This window comes from Podarcis vaucheri, assembly GCF_965113315.1.
Source record: "Podarcis vaucheri genome assembly, chromosome: 12".
In the NCBI taxonomy this organism is placed as follows: domain Eukaryota; kingdom Metazoa; phylum Chordata; class Lepidosauria; order Squamata; family Lacertidae; genus Podarcis; species Podarcis vaucheri.
This window is the reverse complement of record NC_138750.1, coordinates 63,792,218-63,818,522: the sequence shown is the minus strand read 5'-3', so window position 1 is coordinate 63,818,522 and position 26,305 is coordinate 63,792,218. Positions and strand designations below refer to the sequence as shown.

Sequence of the window (26,305 nt, the reverse complement as noted above, 5' to 3'; positions counted from 1 at the left end):
CTGCTTGGCAGGGGGTTGGACTCGATGGCCCTTGTGGTCTCTTCCAACTCTAGGATTCTATGATTCTATGATGCTGTGGGTCTCCTTCAACTCTACGATTCTGTTCTGTACATAAATAAGTACACAGGTGATGAATGAAACTGGTGTGGACATTTATTTCAAAATAAAACAAGATTTCATTTTGCCCCTTTGTCAAAGCTGTAACATTCCAAACTTACATGTTGGCTAAAAGCAACTATTAAAATAATTTGTTTAAAACAACTTGTTACACGACGGGCAGATTCCATCCACAGCGGAGGACCTGTGTGGCTTCATTGATTTCAGAGGGAGAACGGTGAGCAATGCCTTCGTTCCCACCCTGTTACCAATGATGGGCTTGGAAGGTGCTTGACTGAGCCTGGATCATGCCCAATATCTCTGATGGTATCCCTATACGCTTGAAATATACACAATGTCGTGTTTCTCGAGTAATTTGATGTAGTGTTCCAGCTGCATCATCTCTACCTCCATCTTCTCTTTGCGAAGTCTCTTCGGAATCGAATCGAGGAAAACGGAAAGACTTTGGTATTCGTGGTTGATCTCCTCCCAGTTCTTCTTCAGGCCCTGTGCGAAGGAAAAGCAAACTCTAAGCAAACTTACGAAGTATGCGGCAGGAGGATGCCAAAATGTGCTTGATGTGCCTTTGCAGCCAGCAGTGCAGAAAGAAATTTAAACATGGATAAAATGAATGTATTTATTTCATAAAACATACGCACCGCTTGATTGTAAAAACAAGAACAGCCCTCAAAGCCGTTTTCAAAAGAGACAAAATAATAAAATTACCACTAAGAAAAATTAAGTACGATGATTTAAGATGTTGAAAGTTTTAAGTAACGATAGACTAAAAATAGATTAAGACTCGTATCAACTTTCTAAACATCTGGGTAGCTTGTCTAGACAATAATGTATTTAGCAGGCACCAAAAAGAGGACCGCCTAGGGGTCTGCCTGGTGTCAGGAGGCATAACTTGATAAACTTTTATCATGTTGCCTCTTCCTCACCTTTTCTCTTAACTAAAAAGCCCCAAACGCTGCAACCATTCCTCACAGGGGAGCCCCTCCAGCCCCATGATAATTTTGGTGTTCCTTTTCTGAGCCAACTTATTCCTCCCCCTGTCCTGAAGCCGTCTGATCTGCGTCACCCCTGCGTACCTCCATGATTTTCTCCTTCTCTGCCTTGGAGAGTCTTGTCAGGCCTTTCTGCATGAGGGCTTGCTGGAGGTAAGCATCGCTCTCCTCCTGAGCCTTCTTGGCATCCATTATCCGCTTCTTAATGTATTTTGGTGTCACACCAAAATCCTGCAAGGAAAACACACTTGGATGTCCCAAACGATGCATTGCAGAAAACGCCCGAACACCCCCCGATCTCCTCCTCCAAGCCCACAAAGCATGGCAAGAAATTGACCGAGAAGATGTTCACTGTAGGAATAAACAAAGCGGCCAATACTTTAGTTTGGGTACTATGGATATATATATGTATGTGTGTATTAATCAATTATTCGCCCAGTGAATCAGAACATGAGCAAAATGCGAATAAAAGAAAACCATTTAATAAAAATAATAACAAAAAAGTATTACTTATACTCCGCCCATCTGGCTGGGTCTCCCCAGCGACTCTGGGCAGCTTCCAACAGGATATTAAAAACACGATAAAACATCAAATATTAAAAACTTCCCTAAACAGGGCTGCCTTCAGATATTTTCTAAAAGTCAGATAGTTGTTTATTTCCTTGACACCTGGTGGGAGGATGTTCCACAGGGACGGAGCCACTACCGAGAAGGCCCTCTTGGATTAGCATCTTTGCTGAGTCTATGTAAGGCCTCTAGAACCTTAGCAACACATTTTAAATATTATTTTAGCCAAAGCATCCGAGATTTTTAAATGTGCCTAGAGAAGGGCACCTCCAAGGAGGGCTGAGAGAGACCCCAAATCTGAAAATCCTGGAGAGCCTTTGCTGCAAGCCAGTGTAGGCAACACTGGGCCAAATGGTCCAAGAGTCAGATCCAGAAAAAGCAGCTTCCTGCGCTCCTCTGAACCGTACCTTTTTGTGGAGGTATCTTTGAATGAGCCCCGAATCATCCAGGAGGAACTTGTCTCCCTTCCGCACGTCAACACATGCCCGGAGGGGTTTCTTGGCCACGGCCATGATGGCCTCGGCAACGTTTGAGGAGATGTAATCCTTCTTGCTTCGGATGCCCATGATGGGGTGGTCGTTCCTCTCGGGCACATTCAGCCCTGGCGGCTTCTTCATGCCTTGGTTCCTTCTTCCTGCATTGTTTTGGAAAAGCCACACGTTTGCAACTGTTTTATCAGCAAAGAACTGCCTTAGGGACCCTCTGGCACACAGGCCCTCTCCCTCCTGTGGTTTCTGGCAACTGGGATTCAGAAGCATCGCTGCCTCCAACTGTGGAGGGCAGAGCAGAGCCACCCATAGATCTCTCCTCCATGAATGGTTCCCCCAAAGAATTGTGGGTGCTGAGAGTTGTTGAGAGATCCTTATTCCCTTCCCTGAGTTACAGTTTGGCTGACAGGAGCGAGCCAGCAGTAAATCACACTGAGCAAGTTGGAGTTAACTCCTTAGTAGCAAAAGCAGGATGAGGTGAACTGATCACAGCAGGAGGGGGAGACACCCATGACTCTTCACCATCCAGACCCATCTCTGCCTCTTGGTCTCCTTCCTCTCGTGCTTCAGCTTCTGCCTCTGAATTTGGACTCCTCTCTGCCACAGACTCTCCCCGCTCACTAAGCCCTGTTGCCTCTCCAGCTTCTGATACCTCCTCTTCCCAGTCTTCTCCCTCATCTCCTTCTTCCCACTCATCATTGTCCCACCACCCCTCCCTGGGCTCTGAGCCTTCTTTCCTTGGTGGTTCCTTATCTGGTTCCTCCCACCATTCCTCTGCTCCCAACGTAGGTGCCGAGTGTGTGGGCTTGTGGGTCCTCCAGGCCTCACAACATTCCCCATGAAGGGGCAGGGCACCCACAATTTTTTGTCCCACCAGGGAAAAAACAACGTATACAGAAATAAACAACAACAGCACAGTTGCACACTGGGTTCACTTGCAGCCCCAGAAGAAAGCAGAACTTTTCTAGGTAGGTCTGGTCTGGTCCAGTGTCCAGCTTGTTCTCTCAGACCACATGCAGAATCCTAGAATCATACAGTTGAAAAGTTGGAAGGGACCCAAAGGGTCAACTAGTGCAACTCCCCGCAATGTACAGAGCATGCAAAGTGGTGGCTGTGACATCTTTCCCTCCCAGAGACGGTGGTCCTCTCTCAAATGCTTTCCAAGAGGATTGGGAGAGACCCACAGCACAGAAGATTTAAATGGCTCCAGAGATGCTTCCAACGAACCTCACCCCGGCCCCACGGTTCTGCTAAAACGTACGCTTTAAGAGCTTGGGTTCGTTGGCATGCTTCCGAAGAAACTCTCTCGGAGTGGGGATGTAGAGCTTGGGGATCCCCATAGTTTTGGTGGGCGCCGTCTTCCTCTCTTGGATTTCGCGTATCACAGTTGGCTTGAAGGTCGACATAAACCTTTCGTTCAAGAGGTAGCGGAAAGAAGCACACCATTTATATTTCAAGAGTCATTGGCCGTCCGTCAGGCAATGTGGGGCAGCTGCCTCAGGTGGCAGGTGCTGGGGGGTGGGGTGGTAGTGGGAGCCATTTGGGGCTGAAGTGACTTTAAATAAATAACTAAAGGTAAATAAATAAAGCAAAGAGCTCCCACTACAGTCAACAAGACTAGCTTGCCCCATTGATCTCACTATTGCCTACGTTCGACTGACTATGGCTGGATCCAACCCACCAAATTAATTTCCTTTAAAATCATTTGGAGTGTGGTGAGAGCCTCTCTGTACTATTTCCCAAGGGGTGTTTTAAAAAAAATTTTTTTAATATTTGCTAGTTTGCCCCCATACCTGACCGTCTTGATAGGTTTTTTCTCCTCTTTGGGAATCAGGTTGTAGATAATCTCCTCTGCATAGAAGGCAGTCATCTTCAGGCTTCAGGCAAAAGTCCTGGAGAGAGCTGCATTGAAATTGCACAATGCAGAGGTTTTCAACCTTTTTGAGTCCATGGCTCCCTGGACCAACTGCAGCTCCCCTGTGGGGCTCAGGAGCCCAGTTAGGTCACCCCTTGCCTGCACAGCCTGCAGCCCCTCACCCATTTTCAAACACCCTCCCTTGTGGAGTGTGCCCTCGGCCTCCTCTCCCCTCTCCTTGGGAGTCCTCTGGGCAGCCGCCGCTGCCGCTCCTGGTCTCTGAGCTGGCCCTGTGCCCCATAGAGAGGTGCCTCCTCACCCTGCCTCACAGGGCCTGGGACTTGTCTGTCCATTCCGTACAGCAAGGGCTGGTTGGCTGGGCTCCCTCGCCCACTTGCTTGCTTACTCTGAAGCCGCCTCAACTCCTGGCAACCAGCCCCCCTGGCCAGCCCCAGAGGCCCCATTCGCCTGGGGAGCTTGTAGCCAGGGCTGCTGCAAACAACAGCCACACAAGCCTTTGGGAGGCAGAGACACAAGAGGGCATCCGAGGATGGAGGGAAGGAAAGAGGGAGAGAAGCCAGGGTTGCCAGCGGCACCCCTGACCATCCTTCAAGGCACCCCAGGGTGCCACGGCACACCGGCTGAGAACCCCTGGCACAAGGGATTAGTCGAGGCACAAAGTGGGTAAGGACCAGTTTAGGAGAAGCCTAGCACTGCTTGCTACAGTGAAAAATGACTCTGGATGAGGTACAAGGAGGTCTATCCTTGTACAGTAAAACTAAATTGGGTTGAGTAAGTGTGTCCACTTATGGTTGGATGAAGAGATGGTGAGGTGTTAGGGTTGCAGAAGACAGTTGGCCAGAGGATGAAACATCCAAGATGAGATACCATATTTTTCCGTGTATAAGATGCCTCCGTGTATAAGACACCCCCTATTTTTGGGGACTCAAATTTAAGAAAATGCACTATGCACTATCCGTGTATAAGACAACCCCTTATTTTAAACTTCAAAAATTTAGGGGGAAATATAGTCTTATACATGGAAAAATATGGTATATTCTTTGTCCTATATAGGGAGTTTGTCCTAATGGAAAGCTCTTGCAGACTCCTTGAACTCTGTTCTGCAATGCAGTACTGAATAATGTCTGATCAACCGGGAATATTAGTGTGAAGGCACCATACTTGAACCCCTAAGAGGAAATTTTTGCAGGGGAGGAACCAAACCCCCAGGAGGCAGGACTACTGAATCTTACAAATATGCTCTCTCAGCAGCCAGACTTTTAGATGACAACAACAACAGTGGTTTGGGATTCATTTTCAGGAAGTGATTGTTAGCGCTTGAGAGCCAGAAAACTGAGGGGCACAAATCTATGGTGTAACTCAGTTTGGAGTACTGCGTGCAGTTCTGGATATTTTCAAATTCTACAATATCCAAAAAGGATATTGTAGAATTTGAAAAGGTTCGGAAAAGGGCATCCAAAATGACTGAGCGAGAGGAGCGACTCCCCTGAGAGTTGCAGCATTTTGAGTCTAGAGGAAAGGCGAGTTCGAGGCGACATACTAGAAGTTTATAAAATTATGCCTCTCTCAAAACACCAGAACTTGTGGACCTGCAGTGAAGCTGAATGTTGGAAGATTCAGGTCAGATAAAAGACGGGACTTATTCATGCAGCACAGAGTTTAACTGTGGAACTCCCTGCCACAGGAAGCAGCCATGGCCACCAACCTGGATGGCTTTAAAAGAGGGTTAGACAAATTCATCGAGGAGGAGGAGGAGGAGGAAAGGGCTCTGGGTGGCTCTGGGTGCAAATCCTGCTTGTCAGTTTCCTTTTGGGGCGTCTAGTTGGGCCCTGGGCAAAGAGGATGCTGGATTAGACGGGTCATTGGCCTGATCCAGCGGGGTCTCCTTAGGTTCTTTTGCGTAGATGATGAACCTGGGACTGTTGCCCTGCCCCCCTTACACTGATGCTCCCCACAACCTCTCTTCGTAGGGGTCCTCCCTCTCCGCTAACCGTTTCCTCCCCCCCCATATCATTTTTGTTAGATCTTCCAAAACATTTACCACCATATATATATTTAAAAACACTAACCGTTTCTGAGCAATTTGAACAAGTTGGACACCCCCACCCCCTCACAGCTCAGGTGGCAGGTGGCAGGTGGCAGTTGGGATTCTGAAGGGAGGGAGGAGGGCCCCCCAGGTGTGCGCAGAGGCCCCGCCCACTGATCGCATGCTTCTCCCAGGAGGGAGGGGCTCCAAACTCATCCTCCCTTGCCCCCGAGGCGGGCAGTTTTCTTGAGCAAGTCCACAGCCACCCCTGCGAGGGGGGACAGCAGCTCTCTTCCTTCTGCTTATGGTGGAAACATCACTTCCTATCATATCCTTCCTATATTAACTCTCAAAGATGGACAGGCTGCCCAGAGGAGGAGAAAGAGACCCCTCCCCATGGGCTCAGATTAATGGCTTGAACTCAAACGGGTAACCAGACCTCTGAGCCCAGGCCTCCTATGCAGACAAGGTCTCCCTGTGGCCGCAATTGTGCTGCAGCATCGCGCACTCACTACAGCTTCTGGATCAGACACGGGGGAAGCTCCACATAGAGCGCATGGCAGTAACTCAGTCCTGAAGTACTCAGTGCATGAACCACCGGGGCAAGGCTTCCCTGGTCCAGGAATGGCTGTTGGGCCAATCGTAGCTGGTCAAAGGCCACCTGAACGCAAAAGTTTTAAGACTCAGTAGAGGAGATGAGTTGCAAACCCCATGTGTCCCCGTTCAGCTGAACTCTCTTAGAAGCCCATCTGAGATCTTCCCCCTCGGCATCCTTTCCCAGGACACTCCATTCCATTCCTCTTCCCACCCACTTTTCCATTTCTTCCCCAGCAGCGACTCAGCCTTCCTGGGCCGCTGGGCTTTGGGCTGGTTAGTCTCCCCCAGGAAATATTTTTCCCTGAAAGGTGGCAGGGTGTGTACATGTTGTGCTTCTTCAAACCTGGGGGTTCCTGCTACCCACCCAAATCTGCTAATATTTCTGCTGTTAGCTAGATAAGGATTCAGAGAACAAGCTTGCTCTCTCTCTCTCTCTCTCTCTCTTTGTACAATCCCTTCTGCTTTCTGTCTTATTTAATAATATACTGTAATTTCAAAACATACCACAGATTGATTACTCATATGGACCACAGCTTCCTCCTTTTTGGCTTTGCTAACCTGCAGCCACTTTTGTTAAAATAGATATTGTTAAGTAAAATGATGTGCTGTTTCTGTGACTGACACGCATTAAAATAATGGGCGTGTTCCTTTCTTGTACTGCAGGCCGATATGGGAACAAGATGTGTAATTTATGAAATTTATGACTTGCTTGCTTGGAAATCAGACCCTCCAAGTGTCCTTATTTTCCAGGGACATCCCTGATTTAGAGAAGCCATCCCAGTTTCTGATTTGATCCCAGAATGTCTCACTTTTCCTTAGGACGTCCCTATTTTCATTGGAGAAATGTTGGAGGGTATGGAGTTACCTGACCCCCGAGCCATCTGAGGGCAATCCTGTATAGGGAAGGTTGTTTTTTAAATGTTTAATGTTTTATTATGTTTTTAATATTTGCTGGAAGTTGCCCAGTTTGGACACCTGACAGTTCTGGATTGCAGTGAGTGGCCCGACCTGATCTGGGGCTGTCTCGACCCAACTTGACCCAAGCCCAGATCCCTCTGAACTGGCTCAGGATGTGGGCTGATGGCTGGGTGGTGAAGGACCCTATGTGAGAGGCAGGGAAGTAAGGATCTTCCAAGGTGGGAAGCTGGGAGAAGAAAGAGAAGCTCCCAGGTGAGAGTTGGGAGGCTCCACCCCCTTCTGTGCGGGTTAAGAGTTAAGATCTACCTGTCAAAGAGGACTTTGCACCTCTCTATCTCTTCTTCTTTAGATCAGTTTGCTTTTCAATGAAATGTAATATGAAAAGTCTGAATAAAACCTTAATTATAAAAAACTGGGGAAAGGATTTGGGCTTCAACTGAATGGGTTGCACAGCTCTGCTACCCAGCATGTCCTCCTGGCCCTACTAAAATATATCGTGCTGCCTCAGGTGTGGTGGAGACACTCTCTCAGCAGTCAGGGTGGGTTAAGGTCCAACTGCTGGTCCAACTTCTGTATGAGGAACGGATGCCATCTTGTAATTCGCCTCAGGTAGCAAAATGTCTTGCACAGGCCCTGCTCAGGAGACAGTGATGAGACCCTTCTTAAAGAACAGAGTAGCTTTTATTTAGAGGCTGCAGGAAGCAGGCAAGGAGCAGTAAAACATGACTCCCCAAACATGGGAGAAATCAGTGGGCAATTATGGTTACAGCGTGCAGCGTTCAAAATGCAAAGTGCACAAGACACAGTCAAGTTTCTCAGCAGTCTCCTAGTGCAGGGAAAGAGGTGGGATCTGGTCTCATCTTCTTGTCAGCCAGCAGAGGTGATCTGGTCATGCCCTAGTCGCCTTCTGGTGAATATGGCTTCTAGGCATGGATCCTTCAGACTGGATTTCTGATTCAGCTCCAGGAATTCCTTGGCAGGGAGCCTCTTGGCACTGCTGGTACAAAGAGCAATAGAATATTCTCCCCCAAAATACAGATATATCCAGGGTTAAATGCTAAGGGGTGTTTTCAAAAAGAAATTATATCCTACTGGATCTTCAAAAAGACATCTAGATGGCTAGCAATAAGAAAATGAAAGAAAAAATATTACAAGTAATCACACACAGAGAGATTCCAATCAGTTGCCAGTTGAAAATATACTCTGGAAACCCAGCCTTATGAGGAACGGTTGAGGGAGCTGGGTATGTTTAACCTGGAGAAGAGGAGACTAAGAGGAGACATGAGAAACATCTTCATATCTGAGGGGCTCCAGAGGGTAGGAACCAGACCCATGGATTCAAGTTACCAGAAAGGAGATTTGACTAAATATTAGGAAGAACTTTCCGATGGTAAGAGTAGTTTGATTGTGGAAGAGACTGTCTCTGAAGGTTGTGGACTCTCCTTCATTGAAGGTTTTTAAGCAGAGGTTGGGTGGCCATCTGTCATGGATACTTATCCATGACAGATGGCCACCCAACCTCTGCTTAAAAACCTTCAATGAAGGAGAGTTCCTGCATTGCAGGCGTTGGACTAGATGACCCTCAGGGTCTCTTCCAACTCTCCAATTCTAAGATTCTATGGACAAGGAAGAATACAGAATAAGCAATGCCTCAGAATGGGAGAGAGATCAATCAGGCAGGTCAAAAGCTTGCTAGGACAAAGGGGCCATAATCAGCTCCTGTCAAGAGCATTCCTGCAACACCCCAAGTTTCCAATCACGTTCCAGGCACATTCATGGACACGTTCTTATGCTGGGTGGTTAGAAGCAGCACTTCCATATGAGGCCCCATTCACTTTCCCTATTATTATTATTATTGGCAGTCATTGGAGATAATTGAAATCCCTGGAGAGAACAGCATTTCACCCAGCACCAGTTAGACAATAAGGTGGTAGGAACAATGACTGGGAAGCATTTTGTCTGCAGCAACAACGGGCTCGTTCATACTTCTGTCTGTTCCGTGCCTGGGAAGCATGGTTCTGAGCAGTTTTCCTCTCGTCTCACACTTTCCAGGCACAGCTCCAAGCAATTTTGTCTTTGCCCCACTGCTTACCCCCAGCCTGCTCTTTAGCGCTAAATCAAAACAAATGGCATTCCACGGAAAACCCAATTGCTGTTAGTTCTGATTCAGCACTAAAGGTTTCCCCGAGCGAAACTGGCCGGGCAAATGAAGAAGTGGATAAGCTCACCTCACGACAGGTACAAATGTTTCCATAGCCACCTTCACCCAAGTATGCACAGAGAGCAAGAGACTCTGGTCTGAATTACACTCACAGAACCTGAGCTCTCTGCTGATAGCCAAAAGCAAACAAAGGGTGCCTGAAAAGCTATATATGATCCCCTTGTTTAAACCAGTTTACAACAACTCCCCCCCATTTCCTAAGTTTGCCTCCTAGAGAGGACTTTTTTTCTTCGATTTGAACATACAGCTTCTGCTCTCCAGGCAGCAGAGGCTCCTTGTTGGCAATTTTCTGTATTAACTCAGCTACTTTCCTCACTTCCTTCAGGGACCGGATTCGCTCCTGATATCCAGGCTTCAGCTCCTGTTCTTCGGACATGATGAGCAGATCAATGTACTCTGGCGTAGAGAGTGGATTGGGCTTCAGTGCAATCGCCTGAAGGCGCTGGAGGCTTTGAGATGATTTCTTGATGAGCTCTTCTAAGATGTGTTTCACTACTTCATATTCCTCATTAAGCTTTTCAAGCAATTTCTCTGTGGTCATCAGCTCACCAGAGGCACATTCATACTTTTGCTTCAGTTCTTCATAGGTCCTGCTCTCTTTTCTTGTTATATATTCAAATTTGTATTTCTGATTGTAGTGCACATTCCACACACACTGGCCTGGACAGGCTGTGCATCTTCCTGTGCTGCTATTGATAGCTGCACAACCACGCTTATCTTCATCTCTAGGAATTCCACAAGGATAGTGACAAGTGAAGTGACAATTCATGCAATTAGTTATGTATTCTCCCGTGCCAGATATATCCGTCTTCACTGGTACAGTTACTTCTACCTCATATGTAAAGTTTCTGTTTGCCGCCATGTCAACCTTATGCTTGTCGAGGGCTTCCTGTGTCTTCCTCAGTTCTTCCAGCTTGGCCAGTCCAGCTTTGATTTGGGGCTGCAACCCTTCAATAGCAGCTTCAAGCTCTTTTCGCTCCCTGAGCACTTCCTTTGTCAATGTTAAGCTCTTCGTTTCTAGCGTGTGGGATGAATCAAAGAAGGTCTTCATGCTCATGGTGCCCATTTTCCAAAACATTTCATCAAAATTGAAGTTGCCTCCAGGCTCCACAGGATTGTTGGCAAACAGTGCTGAATTGTTGAATTTGAAGTGCACAGGGGTGCCCTTGGCATCCTTGGCGCATGGTACATTGGCTTCCTTAATGGCCTCGAGAACAGGAGGGGTCTGTCCATCTGCAAATGTGACCAGGACTTGGATGTTGTCCTTTATATCTTTGCCAAAGATGGAGAGCACAGAGTCAAAGACGTATTTCTGGGCATGAGTTAAACGAGCAAAAGAAGCCTGGACAACAATACAGATGGCGTCTATATGATCAGTGCCCCCTGGGGAGGAGAAAAACTCCCGGATCTGCTTTGTTATCAACTTGTCATGCTCTATTCCTCTTGTGTCTCCAAATCCTGGAGTGTCAATAATGGTGAGGGAATAGGGGACTTGGAAACCCTTGTGGTGGTGGACAACGTAGGCGGTCACTTCTGATGTTTGGCTTTGAGCTTGGCTTCTGTTGGTATTTTCATGAATAAGTTTGAATCGGAATTTATCTCCCCATTGCACGCCCAGGATGTAGTTGATCATTCCATTGATGAGAGTGGTTTTCCCTGACCCTGTTGCTCCCATCACCATAATCACTTTGTTGGGGACCTGAATGTTCTCTTTCCCTAGCTGGTATGTTAGACAGGATCCAGAGACATCCTGTATGGACTCCAGTGGCAGAGCATACACTGCTGGTGGCCCGTCCTCCACGTGGGTGCTGTCTTGGAGGTATTTATAAGCTATTCTCTTCTCGTCTCCTTCCAATGATGTGGAAACCTCAATCTCTTTGCTGGGCCCACTCTCAGCCCCACCGGCACACATGGCTGAGACTCTGAATCTGTAGGGTGTCTGGGGCTTCAGACCATCAATCTCACAGAACTCTGTTTTCTTCCCTGTTCTTTTTTCAGCCCATTCATCTTTGTCCTTGCTTTTTGCTTCTCCAGCCTCTTCACTGTAGTCCACTTTGTATTCCTTTATAACAGCTCCCTGGCCAATGATCTTTGGGCTCTCCCAGGCTATACTGATTTTGGAAGACTCTGCGATTATCACTCTCAGTTCCCCAGGAGGGCTGGTAGGACGTGTCTGTACAGATTTACTCACGTCGCTGGTCTCACTAAGTCCTGGCTTGCTCCTAGCGGTGTATCGAAACTGGTATTCTGTGTTTGCGCTCAGCCCTCTCACTTGGAATGTCTCCTGACTGTCGTCAGTATTCACAATCTTCCAATTTTCTTCTCCTGCAATCTTGTACTCTACTTGATAGCTAGAGATTGAAGCCCTCCCATATTTTGCGGGTTGAAATGTCAGCTGCACATGCTCATGTCCAATTTGGCCAATCAGTGGAGGGTAAGGTTTTGAGGGCAGCTCAAAGTTGCTGTTGACCATCTCCCCATCTTCATAGAGGTAAATGGAAGCACCTGGGTTGTTCTGATCTGGGACAGAAGCCACAAGGAACTGGGTATTCTCATTTGATTTATTGACCCGGGCAAAATCTCTAATGGATTTGGCAGCTTTACGAGCATTCTGATTTCTCTCTTGGTGCTCAAACCAGGCTTTACTGTTCTTGGGTGTCAATTGGCCACTGGTGGAATTTGCTGTTTCCTGAAAAAAATCTTTCTGAAGCCAGTCTTGTAAGGTGGCTAAAAATGGTTCCTCATCATGTAAAGAAGTGAAGGTAAATGAGACAACAAACTCATTCACAGGGTTTAGCACGATTTCTTCCAGTTTGTTCTGGGAAGAGATTACTTCCATTTCACTTAGGATTCTAAGGTAAGAATTCACCAAATTAAACTCTCGTTCCTTGGCATCCAAAAACTCACTGAGTCTTTGGCTGTTGAAGGGAGACTGGTTAATGGACATTAAAATGTCCACCAGAACACTTTCCTCTTTCCCCCCTCCCCGGATCAAAGGCAGGATTCCTGCCAGGTGTTTCTGGAAAGTCTGCCTGTGCTGCTTGCACAGATCCTTGAATCTCTTAATTTTCATCTTTAATTCTGGGAAGTTTTCAGCAGCAGGATTCATAGCCAGATCATTGCATCGCATGTTGATTTCATTCAGATTCTCCAAGACAGTTTGAGCATCAAAGATCAGTGTTAAGCTGATCTCACGCACCATCTTAGCTGCTCTGGAATCTAGCTTGGTCAGTGGGTACAGCCAAACTCTGACAGGCACAGCCTTCTCTCCATCCTCCCCGAGCTTTTGGGGCAGATCGCTGTAGACTTTCATGGCATCTTGAAAAGTCACCGGATTACTTTCCAAAGAAAAATCCCCATAGAACTTGCAGCTGAAATTCTCTGTTTGGGCTTTCTCCTTCTCCTCCATCTCAACAGATGCTTCCCCTTTGATAGAGACTGCAATCAAGTTGATCGCAGCGTGGAGGCTTCCTTGTATATTTTGCACAGACTCGGAAGAAGAGACATTTCGGTCAAACACAAAGAAAGCCTGGGCTCCATACAAGATGGCAGTGACAACATGGGTGGCTGTGCCATGCTCAAAAACAGCTGGATAAGTGACATTTTGAATTCCCAAATGGCTCATGGTCAGCTGTGAATACTTGGTGGTAGTTTTGTACTGCAGAGTGACTCTGGCCTGTTTCGTGGACTTCTTGGTGTCTTGAAGGAATTTGCCTGATCCACCCACTTCAACCAACCCCCCCAAAAAACTGGCCTTGAGCGATGCTGAGACATTGAGGGCAGAGGCCTTATCATCGATGGAGTCAGATGCAATGATTTCATATTCAGCCTTGGGTTGAGGTTTGATACACAAGTCCTTCTGAAGTGAGGCCTGGTCCCAAAGGGTGATTCCTGGGATAAAGCAGAGAAATATGCAAGGCTTGAGTATGCTCATACAAATGTAGAACACAATTAGCCTAATGCCTAAGGGTGTACAGAGAAACAAGGAGTTAAAATAGAGCTATCACTGTCCACAATGTCTGCACTCATGAATTTTGTCCCACTGTCATCCACAAAGAAAGAGGTTTGTGCAGTTTTGTAAAACTTTGCAAAAGGCAGAGAAAATATTTGACCAGATATGATAGTGGAACAAATGTGAACATTTCATGAGCTTCTGTTGTACAGGCCTCAGAAAGGGGGTGGGCACTGGCTCAGCAGCAGGGATAAGATTCAGTCACCACCTTTTAGGGCTGTGAACATCTCCTGCTTGAGGCCCTAGAGAGCTGGTGCTAGTTGTTGACTGGCACGGAAAAAATGGGTATACATGAGGAGAATTCCCTGGGGGCCAAGATCCTAGTTGGGGCAAAACACTTTGGTGAGAGAACATCAGCAGATTTAAAATCACAAAATATGCAGCAAAGCAAAGTGTGAAAATTTAGGCTGTCAGACCTTTAAAATATGTGCTTGTGAGTTCCTTCCAAAATAGTCCCCCCCCCCCAGCATAGAAAAAGACCACATGTTTGGTAAGTTCGTAATGGTTTACTTAAAAACTCTCCAAAGGTCAGATTCATGTCATTTTCCGCACAGCAGTCAGACAACGCAGGGAGTAAAACTTGGCTTAGTTACAGTGGTGAAAGTTGTTAAATTATTGGTACAAAAACACAACAATGGATTACAGTCCCTCCAGGTGTCCCTATTTTCCAGGGACAGTCTCGGATTTATAGACGCCACCCTGGTTTACGATTTAATCCTGGAATGTTCCGCTGTCCCTTAGGCTTAGGAGATCCCTATTTTCATCAGAGAAATGTTGGAGGGTATGGAGTTATGTGACCCCTGAGCCAAGGAGAAAAGTAACTAGACAATCTATAGAAGAAATCTGAAGGCAGCCCTGTATAGGGAAGTTTTTTTATGTTTAATGTGGTATTTTTCAAGAAAAAAAGATGCCAGAACTCTTCATGAATGCTTCCCTCGTTCTCTTATAATGCAATGGTGACCACCTGAGAGGTGCCGGAACTGAGTTCTGGGAGGTTCTGGCTGAAAAAATGTCCTGTTTTTTTACCTACAGTAATAATTGTGGAAAGATGTATTCTTAATCGCCTGCATAAGCCTGGTGGACTAGAAAGGTTTTTAGCAAGCTTTAAAAAATTGAACCAGAACACACCTGCTGAATCTTTATTGATAGATGATGATGATTGGAGCAAGGTTAAGGAGCATAGACGCTATCACGGGCAAGAAGACTTCTTTTTAATAAGTGGAAGTCTTGTCCAAATGAAGAGTACATAAAGCAACACAAACATTGACAAAAGAAGTGGAAGCAGATTGTAATGGATGTTGAAAATGAATTTGAGGAGCACGTTTAGCACTGAAACTGCACTGTTTGGGCTGACTATTAATCTTGATATGAATAATGTTTCCCTTTTCAGTATAAGCTCTTCCTTGCACCAGCTCTACCTGGGATGAGGGCATCTTTACGACAGTCGTACAGCATCCCCAGCTGGAATGGGCGGCCCAGGGCTGGTATTTCAACCGTGTCGTCTGATCTGTCCATGGCTCTGGTCCAGGTTGCTCTCCTGCCTTCACCTCCCTGCAAGAAACAAGAGATGTGAAGGACTCTGGAAAGATTATTTGGCACGCAAAGTGTGTGGGGAAAAGAGGAAGATTGGCACTACCATCCAAAGAGGGATGCTAACATGCCATCAAGGCCCCCCCAAAAAGGAAGGGGGGAGGGAATGTCACATGGGGGAATTAGACATTTGTATGTAGTAGTTGCACATATACAAGGCAGCTTGTGCAACTGATCATTTTCTTGCTTCCCTCCCATCCACAGCCCCCTGTAGCAGCTGAAAACTCTATCCTGTGATCCCTGCACCCTGAACAAAGGGGACTGTGTCACACAGAATTGCAGTGGGAGGGGAAATCACCCTGAAACTGGGAAAAGGGATCATGTACCAATGGGGGCTCTGCTTGGACAGGATTCCTAGACCCAAAGTCAGGGGAATCCCACTGCAGCCCTGTATGGCAGACACTACACTATCCGGGCCCTCTGGAAAGGGTTTGGGGGGGGGGGCACAAGGGGTCACAGGAGCTGGAAGGGAAGATCAATATTTTCCAGGAACAACCACTGGGTGCTTCCTACACCGAATTTCCATTTGGCTGAGAATTGTGCCTGCTGTTAACATTTCGGATGTTAGAGAAATATTCTACCACCACCAGTTTTAAACCCCAACTATCCGGCACAGTATTCAAGGAGGCTATCAAAGTGGGGAACTCATACATGCAGCCAGCCACATCACATAACAACAATAATTATGGCAGGAATCATGAATGATCCTGCCATAAATAACAGCGAGATACACAAATAGTATTTGGCAGAAATAAACTGCAGTGGAAGCAGCGCTGTCGTGATGAATACAAGTGGAAATGGAAGTTGCTGCTCTCTTATATTACTCCTTGTGCTGCACCAAGAAGTTCATGGCACAATGGGAGTCAAATAACACGGTAAAGGGATGGTATCTGCAATATACAAAATACTACTCCAAAATCTCACAAACTCGCTAGGTACAATCAAAAAACAATGGGAGAATGACATAGGCTATGAGATTAACCCCACTCAATGGACCATAATGTGGTCTAAACCCCCCTTAAAATCCATATCCAAAAAGAAAAGAAAAAATAATTCAATCTGAAAATCACCTGCAGGTGGTACCTAACACCAAGGAAACTAGCACTAATACGCCTAGGAACCTCACCAAAATGCTGGAGAGGGTCACCTCCACAGGCACATATCTCCACATGTGGTTGGAGTGTCCCAAAATCCAACTATTCTGGACAACAGCCATACCATAAATATGTAAAATAACCAAGCAAGTATTAGAAATCACCCCAGAATTGGCCCTACTAAACAGCTTCCAAGACAAGAATGCCCATTTACACCACAAAGAACTCATAACGGACCTACTCTCAGCAGCCAGAAACACCATAACCAGACACTGGAGAGACCTGTCAGGAGTAAGCATGGACCAATGGTACCAAATAGTATGGGAAACAGCCCTACTAGAAAAAATTGCCAATAAACTGAAACTGACAGGGGGACAAATAGACGAAGACGCCTTCACCCCGGTATGGCTCCCCTTTATCACATACACAGCCCAACAAGACAATGACAAAAATCTACCAACAGCATACAAATCAATATGGCTAACCTGATCCAAAACACCCGCCCACCCCACTCACACGTGAAAACAAAGATCACCACAGCCAACCACAAATGAACAGCCACACCCTAGGCCAACCCCAACCTCTCTCACCACCAAAGAAACACAAGTGAATAGCAGAGAACCTGCACAAGCAACGCTGACACAAAACCCCACATATATTATATAAAATAGAAACATCACCACCCCACCCCCATTCCCCTTTCCCCCCTCAGCCTCTTTCCCCCTAGTCTTCCTAATCTCTCAACAAATGAAACCAATTTGTAAAAAGGAAAATGTTACATGGGGAAAAAATATGAGAGAGAGACATTGCACCTACCTTTGTAAATAAAGAAAATCTTTAATAAAAATACATTTATAAAAAGAAAATCTTTTGTAGAGGAACACAGAACTGTAGATTTGGAAGGCACACCCAAAGGTCATCTAGTCCAACCCCCTGCAACCCACAGGTGAAGAATCCCTGACGGAATCTCAACTAAAGCATCCAGGTCAGATGGCCATCCAACCTCTGCTTGAAAACCTCCAAGGAAGGAGAGACCACCACCTAACAACAAGGGAGTGTGTCCCACAGTCGAACAGCTCCTTCCGTCAGCAGGTTCTTCCTAATGCTCAGCTGGAAAGTCATTTCTTGACATTTGAATCCATTGGTTCAGGTCCTGCCCCCTGGACCAGCAGCAAAGAGCCTGTTCCATCTTCCCTGTGTCATCCCTTCAGGTATTTCAAGATGGCTCTCATATCATGTCTCAGTCTTCTCTTCTCCAGGCTAACCACACCCAACTCCCTCAACCACTTCCCCCAAAAGCTTGGTTTCCTGACCCTTCATCATCTTGGTCTCCTGCCCCAGCACACGTTCCAGCTTGTCAGTATCTTTCTTAAACTGTGGCGCCCTGAACCTTACAAAGTACTCCAGGTGTGTTGGAAGGGACCCCCTAGAGTAATCTAGTCCATCCCCCTGCAATGCAGGAATCTCAGCTAAAGCATCCATTTACATTTAACCACTTCCAGTCTCTTTCTTTATTAAGACTTTGACTAGGTTTCCTGTTCATTAAATGTCTCCCAATGCCCTTTCCCATCTGTCTGCAAAACAATTCAAGATTAATCCCAATTGCCCTGTCTAGCCGATTCTCTTTTCAGGCATACGGTGACCACCATAGAGCCCATAACAATTTATTCTTTTTCGTGTTCTGGAACGGACATTCACTACATGCAGTCCCTAAAAGCAGCTAGTTCTGTACTGTAAAAGGCAGGTAGAGACCTTTTCAATTTAGCTAGGCCATAAACCAAAAAGTAAATGGAATAATCAAAATGAAATTATTCTTTTCTCCAACATACACACATACACCGCTGACCAGAAAACCCAAACCAGTTGTAGTGTGGGTTGTATTTCCACTGGTGAAAGGAAATCTCTCCCTTTCTGGGAAAGGCTCTGGCTGGGGAGAAACCTTCCTTACAACTGGCCTTGACCAGCTGTGAACTTGAGTTCCCTGTGCCTTCGCCTCTTTTGCTTTCACTTTACTTGGCAGAGCCCAGTCTGAACTCCCTTCACTCTGCGCACCAGATCCAGCCCCACTTGGAAAAATCAACCAGTCCAAAATGCAGCAGCCAGATTACTGGCCAGACTATTAATGTGTTGGTGGAAACAGTTGCAGATTTGGTAGGAGAGTGTGGCTGGAATAATCTCCAAGCTGCCAAAAGGGAGAAGAGCAGGGCCAAGCTTACAAGACAAAGCTGCTCATGTTTGCACCTATTTCTTTCCCTTTTTGTAGAAATTTAGATATCAAAGGAGGGCTTCCTTCAGAGTAGTATCCTTACCCCACATTCAAGGAGACCAGGACCACACCTGATGGGGCATTAGGTGCCTCCAGCACCCAGCTGTTCACCCCACCACACCTCGGTTAAACAGAGTTCAAGGCATTACACATTTCAGCAGCACAAGAGATCTGCCAAGGAAATGGGTTCTGCAATTTGCCACCTGCTCTCAGCCTCTCTTCCTGGGCAGCAGACCTTTCATTCAATGACTTTGCAAGGAGGGAAGATTCCTCCTATACAGAGTGGGAAAAGCCAAAGGTGTGAGATAGCAGAAGTGGAGTTGGAGCTGAGTTCCACCTATGCTCTGATTGTGCTTGCAGAAAGTGGGCAGGGTGCCAACCCTTTGAAGATCCCTCAGTTTCTCTTGACACCCCCAGCTTTCCCCCAGGATGAGGCCAAAGGAAAGGTAGGGCAGAGAGGGAGAGAAAGAGATCTGATGCAGGTCTCCCCCAAATTGCGAGGATTAAGAGCAATCTCACACATGTTGCACTCTTAAAATAGGAGAAAGGGGCAGAGAGCAGAGAAGAATAAACAGTGGGGGATGCCATCAATGACTGAAGTACTTTTCTCATTAATTGATGGAGACTGGTAAAACAAACCAAGGGAACACACAGAAATGTCCAGGATGCAATAGTCCAGATGGTCCACAGCCGCCAGCCCCCTCCCTCCTGCAAGGATGCAACTGGCAGCAGCAGAGGAGCTCAGCATCTTAGGAAGGTGCCATATCCCGAGTCAGGCCAGGGGTCCCCCTAGTCCGGGGGTCGGCAACCTGCGGCTCCAGAGCCGCATGCGGCTCTTTAAAGCCTTTGCTGCGGCTCCGGGGCGGTGGCGAGGGGAGGAGGCGAGGGGAGGAGGCGAGGGGCGGAGGTGAGCAGCCTGCCGCCCGGCCAGAGCGCCCCCCTCGCCAGGCAGACATCCGCAGCGTGGGGAGCCTTGCCGGACTTCCCGGCAAGGCTCCCCACGCTGCGGATAGCAGCCTGCCGCCCGGCAGGGGGGGCGCCCTAAAGCAGAGCGCCCCCCTCGCCAGGCAGACATCCGCAGTGTGGGGAGCCTTGCCGGACTTCCCGGCAAGGCTCCCGACGCTGCGGATAGCAGCCTGCCGCCCGGCAGGGGGGGCGCCCTAAAGCAGAGCGCCCCCCTCGCCAGGCAGACATCCGCAGCGTGGGGAGCCTTGCCGGACTTCCCGGCAAGGCTCCCGACGCTGCGGATAGCAGCCTGCCGCCCGGCAGGGGGGGCGCCCTAAAGCAGAGCGCCCCCCTCGCCAGGCAGACATCCGCAGCGTGGGGAGCCTTGCCGGACTTCCCGGCAAGGCTCCCGACGCTGCGGATAGCAGCCTGCCGCCCGGCGGGCGGGGCGCCCTAAAGCAGAGCGCCCCTCGCGCGGGGCAGACATCGGCCAGCCCCACAAGCTCGGGGGACAGCAGGGAGGCGCAGCGCCGCCATCCCGCTGTTCCCCGACCTGGTTCGGTTTCCCCGACCTGCTGTTGGGGGGGAAATAAAGGGAAATTTTTTTCCCTTTATTTCCCCCCAAAAAACCTAGGTGTGACCTATGGGACGGAGCGTCCCATGGGGCGAAAAATACAGTATTTTTATAATGACGAATGCCTCATTATTAATTATTATTTACATCAGGCACTGTTTATGATTTATGGTACACTGGGGCCCTGATTAATTTTCTATGGCATTTTGGGGCATTGATTATTGGGCATAGCAAGTTGCGGTCGCGTGGAATTTGTGCTTTGTGACCGTTTGAAGTGGGGTTTTTTTCTTGGGAGGCTGGGCGGCACAAAGAGAGGGATTATTTTTATAATGACGAGGATGACATTGGGCCCTCATTATTAATTATTATTTACATCAGGCACTGATTATGATTTATGGTTCACTGGGGCCCTGGTTAATTTTCTTTGGCATTTTGTGGCATTGATTATGCAGTCGCGGTCACGTGGAATTCCACGTGGAGTTAGTTGCCTGAAGCCCCTTTTTAGTTGCTTGAAGCCCCTTTTTAAACTTAAGCAGGGGAAAGTTTGGTGAAAGTTTGGTGAATTGCTGCCAAGGAGTGTGGTGGAGTCTCCTCCTTTGGAGGTCTTTAAGCAGAGGCTTGACAACCATATCTCAGGAGTGCTCTGATGGTGTTTCCTGCTTGGCAGGGGGTTGGACTCGATGGCCCTTGTGGTCTCTTTCACATATGTATGTGAGCAGGTCTTCTCCAACATGAACTATATTAAAAACAAACACCGATCACGCCTCACAGATGACAGCTTGCAAGCCTGTGTGAAAATGAAGGTGACGTCTTACAGCCCTGATGTGCAGACACTGAGCACTGAGGTTCAGGAGCAAAAGTCCCATTAACCTGGTTACCTGGTTGTAAATTAAATATTTTAATTAGCTATTAATTTGTCCTTTTTTCTTGAGATTGACAGCTGACTGCACGATCCTGTATATATAGCATTAAGGCCAGAAACAATATATGCAGTGTTATATTTGTTTTAAATGTTGCAATGTTTTTGCGGCTCCCAGTTGTTGTTTTTTCGGAAACGGGTCCAAGTGGCTCTTTTTGTCTTAAAGGTTGCAGACCCCTGCCCTAGTCCCACCCCAAAGCCGGGGAGAGCCTTGCGCTGCAGCCTTCACTCATTTGCTCCAAGTCTGGGCCCTGTCAGGATGGATTCGTGGCCTTTCCAAAGAGCCAGAGAGCAGGAGGCGAGGGCATCATCAGCGCAAGATCCCGTCACCCAAGTCCCCTCTGCAATATGCCAGCTGGAACAGTTTGCAGCAGCCATGCAAAAGAAGCCTCTTTGACAACAAAAGAAGATGTGACAACTTCTAATGTGCAAATGCGTCTTACCAGAAACGTGGAAAATGGATGAATCTTGCCTCCAAGTGGCTCTCTTGCTTGAGTTTGTCTCGACTTGCGTTGGTCCCCTCTTAAAGCACAAGTCTGCTTCAGACACAGAGGCCACTTCTCCTCTTATCTGTTCGGGAGTCACAAAGTGCAAGGGGACAAGGATCACTTTCAGGGGGAGAAGGAAGTTGCGAGATAGTGGGAACCCATTTCCACTTGTCAGCATTTCACTCCAAAAAGGCTCTTCAGCAGTGCATCGCAGAGTTGGAAGGGACCCCAAGGGCCATCTAGTCCAACCCCCTCCGTCGGCCTCCCCACAAGTCAGATCCATGAGAAACAAGGTCCTTAGTTGCACAACCCTCCCTTTCCTGGTATCCGGACCCAAAATGGATCCATGGAAGCTTCATACAGCAGGGATTGACATCACTGGGGATCTGTTCTCCCCCCTGGGCTTTTGGGAAAGAGGTTGTCAGCAGGGACTCCATCTTGGCCTCAGACATGGGGGCTCTTGGCAGCAGAGGAAGGTTTCCCTCGACATCGAGCCACAACCAGCCTCAATTTATATGAGATTGGGTGAGAAGAGGCTTTCTGGAGCAAAAGCAGTTGAGGGCCCTGAGATGTTTGGGTGAAGGGTGGTATACAAACAACAGCAATAAATATTATCTTCCATTTTTGTGCACTGTGGGGGCAGCAGCGGGGCCATGCTCTGGGGGAACCCTTCCAACCCCTCACAGATGAAGGAGGAAATTCTGTGTATTCAGGGGGTGGAAGAGGTGACAGGAGTTTGCCTCCCGGCATACATGGGATGGGGCCGTCCCTTCAGGCAGGCGTGGGGGACCCTTGGCCCCTCCTGAGGCTGAGGAACTACAACTCCCACCACCCGGCCCTTTGGCCAGGCTAGCTGGGGCCCCCGGTGGGAGTTGCAGTTCGGCAGCATCTTTTGCGCCCCAACCCCCCCCCCCGCCTGCCCCAGGGAAAGGAACCTTTTGAACTCCTCGTGATGAACTCCCCTCACAAATCTTATTTCTTTGACTGGCCCAAGGCTCTTCCGATGCTGGAGGGAAACCTTTTGAACCTGCTGTTCTGGTGGCCTCAGGAAAAAGAGAGGGGAAATCCTAGCTGTTTCTGAGGGGAAAGCGTCTAAAATTCTCCTCAGAACCAGTCCTCCTCACACCGCTTAGGGCCATTCACTCCTCTTGCTTCTGAGGGGGAGAGAAGCCTCTAGGTTAACAATAACAATGTTCTGCGATTTCTGTCCATCCTGCAGCGTTTGCACAAAACTCAAGAGCGCCACTCCCTAATTCCTGCGATTTTGAGTCTGGGAAAGCGATGGGGAAGGAGATACGCTGCCATTCACTTTTCATAATATCCCTTCTGAGCGTTCAGTGCAATCTCTCAAATCCCTGACTAGAACCCTTTTTATGTAGCTGAAAAGCTCTGGGGTGAAGGGACTTAATATCTTTTTTTTATATATATAAAATTTTTATTGGTTTTACAATAACAAACAAACAAACAAACAAAGTTTTTTATAACAAACAAACATATAAAAAGACAAACAAACAAGCATAATTTCATAATATCTTTTCATAAACCTCTTTTCTCAGACTCCCCCATACCTCCCCTTTCTGCATCCCCATGTCCATAGTTTTATAACAACTTATAGATGTTTTTTTTTTTCTTCGACCTAAAAGGGGGTGAAGGGACTTAATATCACTGTCATCAAGGAACAGGAGGAGGAAAACGTGGCCTATTTGGGGCACGTATTCCTGCCCCCCTCAGCGCCCTCTTGGCTCCGGTCGCCATTTCGCGCACCAGAAGTGTGGGGCTGAATTGATGCTGCGCCAAAATGGCTGCCCTGTCGGGGAAGGCTTTTCCAGAGGGGCTTCCACAGAGGAGCCGGGAACCCCCAAGCCCACTCCCCAAAGTGGCCTTTCCTGGCAAGCGGAGGGAGGCTGTTTCCCCCACCATGCCGGCCTCACAAAATGGAGCCTGGGGGCGCATTGCCTGTCGTGTGGCCCCAGGCTGAGGGGAGAGAAGAGGAGGCTGAGGGGGTGCTCCCGCCTGGCCAGGGCCTTACGAAGAACAGTGGCAGGATTTGGCCTGCAGAGCAGTGCCCTAAGAATGGTGGGGAGGGCAGAGGGGACCCTCCGGGGGGGATGCCCCCCACCATTCACTCCACCCTGGACTCTGCTGACCTGGCCTTGGGCACGATGCCCACCACAAGGTGGATATTGCGGTTCTAATGGGGGCTGCCCCCCATTTCCTGCCTGCACCCCTCTCCCCTTGTACTGGCTCCCGAGAGGAGAATATGGGGCAACCAAGCCCCGTATCTCCCCTTAAATAGGTTTGTGAGCTGTGGTGGATCCTCAAATCCGCCCTTGGCTTTCCTCTGACTCCAGGATGATCTGGCATTATTAGATACATAGTACATATTTAAAAATCTGTTGGAGGTCTGGCTGTGTCAGAGCATTGTGTGGGGCTCCTCTCTCCCATTCGTGACCAGCTCTGTCTTCCCTCGGGGGACACGGGGGGGCATTACTGTGCCCCTCAATATAGGAGGAGAGAGAACGCTAAAAAGTATCCAAATTCATTTCCTCAATTCAGAAATAATAACCGTAGGCATATAGGTATTGAACACACCTTCAAAAAGTCTAATTATTTTTGCAGGATTTTCCTCAAAAGAAGGATTTTGATTTTTCCAGTTGCAAATATCGGAGCTTGTAAAAGGGACATGCTGAATGGTAAAGGTCCTTGGGGGTCGAACACCCTGATCATTTGGCTGTTCCAAAGGATCATACACTTGCCGGAGAGGGGCCACCACAGTGGGCTTGGACAAAGCCTTCGATTTAAGTGTCTCTGCATGTTTTGTTGCCCTGTCCCACGCTGTTCTCAAAACCTTTTGCTTTTTTCTCCAATTCTCATCCTGGCTGCTTCTAAAACCCAGGGGGCCACATCCAGTTCTGTTTTAAACGGTTCTACATACTGGAACACTCTGTCAAACTGCTTACTAGTCCATCTTATCTCTTTATCTAGAGTTTGTCTGAAGTCATCACCATCATCATCACCTTTCTCTTCATCTTCCTTGCTTACATCACAAGGGGGTTGGGGAGGGGCAGAGGGGGGAATCTTCTCCTTTGGGTCCTCAGTCTGGGCATTGGGCGGAGAAGCAGCCCTATTTGCTCCCAGATTTGGTTGTCTTGGCGCAGTGGCTGCATATGGTGGTGGTGGGGGATAATTATCTCCTCTTCTAGGACTGGCAAAACTGGTGGCTTTTTAACTTGTAGTTGTACTGAACACAGTTTGACTTGGGCAGTCACAATTCTATTTTTCCGAAGCCATGAGGGATTTTGATCCACATTGGCTTTCCAGATAGAAATATAGGGAATCTGATCTGTGTGGGCCTTGAAAATGTCACTCCATAAAATGTTGACCAAGTTTGGATCAAAGGATCCTCCAGGAGGCCATTCTGGTAAATACGAAGGCCAGTCAACTTCACATAAATGTTGGAGCCTGCTTTTTTTGAGTTTACATCCCCACTCTTCTGCTTTCGTGGCACTTTTCCAGTTTTCCAGAAAGCTCTGTAGTGGTGTCTCAAGAATTGTTTTACTGCTTTTATTTCCCATGACTCTGGGATCCTGGGGACACGGGGACACTCAGCCCTCCTAACGTTATTTTTTTTCACTCAGTCACAGGCCAGACGTTGCTTCCAACGTCTCACACACTCAAAACATTCACTGGAGTGTCCCCACACGCACATTCAGAAAAAACAACAACAAAAAACCCATGCACCTCCCTCAATCCCCTTTTTTACCAAAAACCAAAACCACAACGACTTCGACCGGGGCCCAAGAGCACCTTTTTTCCCTGCTTCTTCTGGGCACAGAACCAACAACCAACCACAACCGGCAGCGCTTAGACTTCGACCGGGTCCCAGCAGCACCCTTTTTGCTGCTTTTCTGGGCAACACCAAAACCAGTGGCACTTCTTCTACCCTGCTGGTGGAGCTGATCAAACTCTCTTTTTGCTCCCACGGCGTTCCGTGTGCGGCTCTGGCTCGCCAGAGCAGCGTTGTCACGCTGGCCACGTGACCCGGAAGTGTCCCCGGACAGCGCTGGCCCCCGGCCAATAGATGTGAGATGGGCGCACAAACCCCAGAGTCTGTCAAGACTGGCCCGCTCGGGCAGGGGTACCTTTACCTTTACCTTTTTATACCCTGTGGAGCTTACCTTGTTCCTCGAGGTACCTTCTTTCTGCACGGCCGTTGCTCTTTCTCACTTGTCGCGTGTCCACTCAGGAACGGGTGGCCAGTCCCTCCCACGAAGTTGGCAGGATGTGCGCTGGAACTGTTTGACAGTGGAATTTGCTGCCAAGGAGTGTGGTGGAGTCTCCTACTTTGGAGGTCTTTAAGCAGAGGCTTGACAACCATATGTCAGGAGTGCTCTGATGGTGTTTCCTGCTTGGCAGGGGGTTGGACTCGATGGCCCTTGGGGTCTCTTCCAACTCTAGGATTCTAGGATTCTATGTTGACCCGGGATCCCGAGCTGCTCGCCTTGCAGTGACGCCCTGGACCTTTTTGTCCCTCGATCTCGGGGAACGTGCTTTTTCCCGACCCGATGCACCAGAAATATGAAGCCTTTTTAATCCATGGGTAGGAATAATTGTTGCA

The 26,305-nt window shown here is 48.0% G+C and overlaps 2 protein-coding genes across 5 annotated transcripts; both read right to left on the bottom strand.

The window, feature by feature from the left end:
- Nucleotides 1-131: 131 nt before the first annotated feature.
- Nucleotides 132-4,113, bottom strand: LOC309515038 (enkurin-like). Its single transcript, XM_082192638.1, has 5 exons — nt 3,955-4,113; nt 3,423-3,571; nt 2,081-2,307; nt 1,191-1,337; nt 132-603 (listed from the first exon to the last, which is right to left on the bottom strand). Exons 1-5 carry the CDS (start codon nt 4,029-4,031, stop codon nt 430-432), a joined length of 774 nt encoding a protein of 257 aa, XP_082048764.1. The 5' UTR covers nt 4,032-4,113; the 3' UTR covers nt 132-429.
- A 3,454-nt stretch (nt 4,114-7,567) lies between these two features.
- On the bottom strand, nt 7,568-25,987 carry LOC309514821 (uncharacterized protein). 4 transcript variants are annotated; one of them, XM_082192169.1, is made up of 4 exons: nt 25,866-25,987; nt 21,643-21,769; nt 15,230-15,362; nt 7,568-13,690 (listed from the first exon to the last, which is right to left on the bottom strand). In XM_082192169.1, the coding sequence occupies exons 3-4, from the start codon at nt 15,324-15,326 to the stop codon at nt 9,945-9,947; spliced, it is 3,843 nt and encodes a 1,280-aa protein (XP_082048295.1). In that variant the 5' UTR covers nt 15,327-15,362; nt 21,643-21,769; nt 25,866-25,987; the 3' UTR covers nt 7,568-9,944. The 4 variants fall into 4 exon arrangements, with proteins under 4 accessions (XP_082048295.1, XP_082048296.1, XP_082048297.1 ...); XM_082192170.1 differs by lacking the exon at nt 25,866-25,987 and adding an exon at nt 22,623-22,639; XM_082192171.1 differs by lacking the exon at nt 21,643-21,769 and having other exon boundaries at nt 25,866-25,981.
- Nucleotides 25,988-26,305: the final 318 nt, after the last annotated feature.

Coding starts and splice junctions, on each gene's coding strand:
- LOC309515038 (XM_082192638.1), bottom strand. CDS start 4,031: ATGACTGCCTTCTATGCAGAGGAGATTATCTACAACCTGATTCCCAAA. Junction 3,572..3,954: donor AAACCTATCAAGACGGTCAG/GTATGGGGGCAA, acceptor CTTGAACGAAAG/GTTTATGTCGACCTTCAAGC. Junction 604..1,190: donor AGAAGGAGAAAATCATGGAG/GTACGCAGGGGT, acceptor TCCTTCGCACAG/GGCCTGAAGAAGAACTGGGA.
- LOC309514821 (XM_082192169.1), bottom strand. CDS start 15,326: ATGGACAGATCAGACGACACGGTTGAAATACCAGCCCTGGGCCGCCCA. Junction 13,691..15,229: donor TAAAGATGCCCTCATCCCAG/GTAGAGCTGGTG, acceptor GCTTTATCCCAG/GAATCACCCTTTGGGACCAG.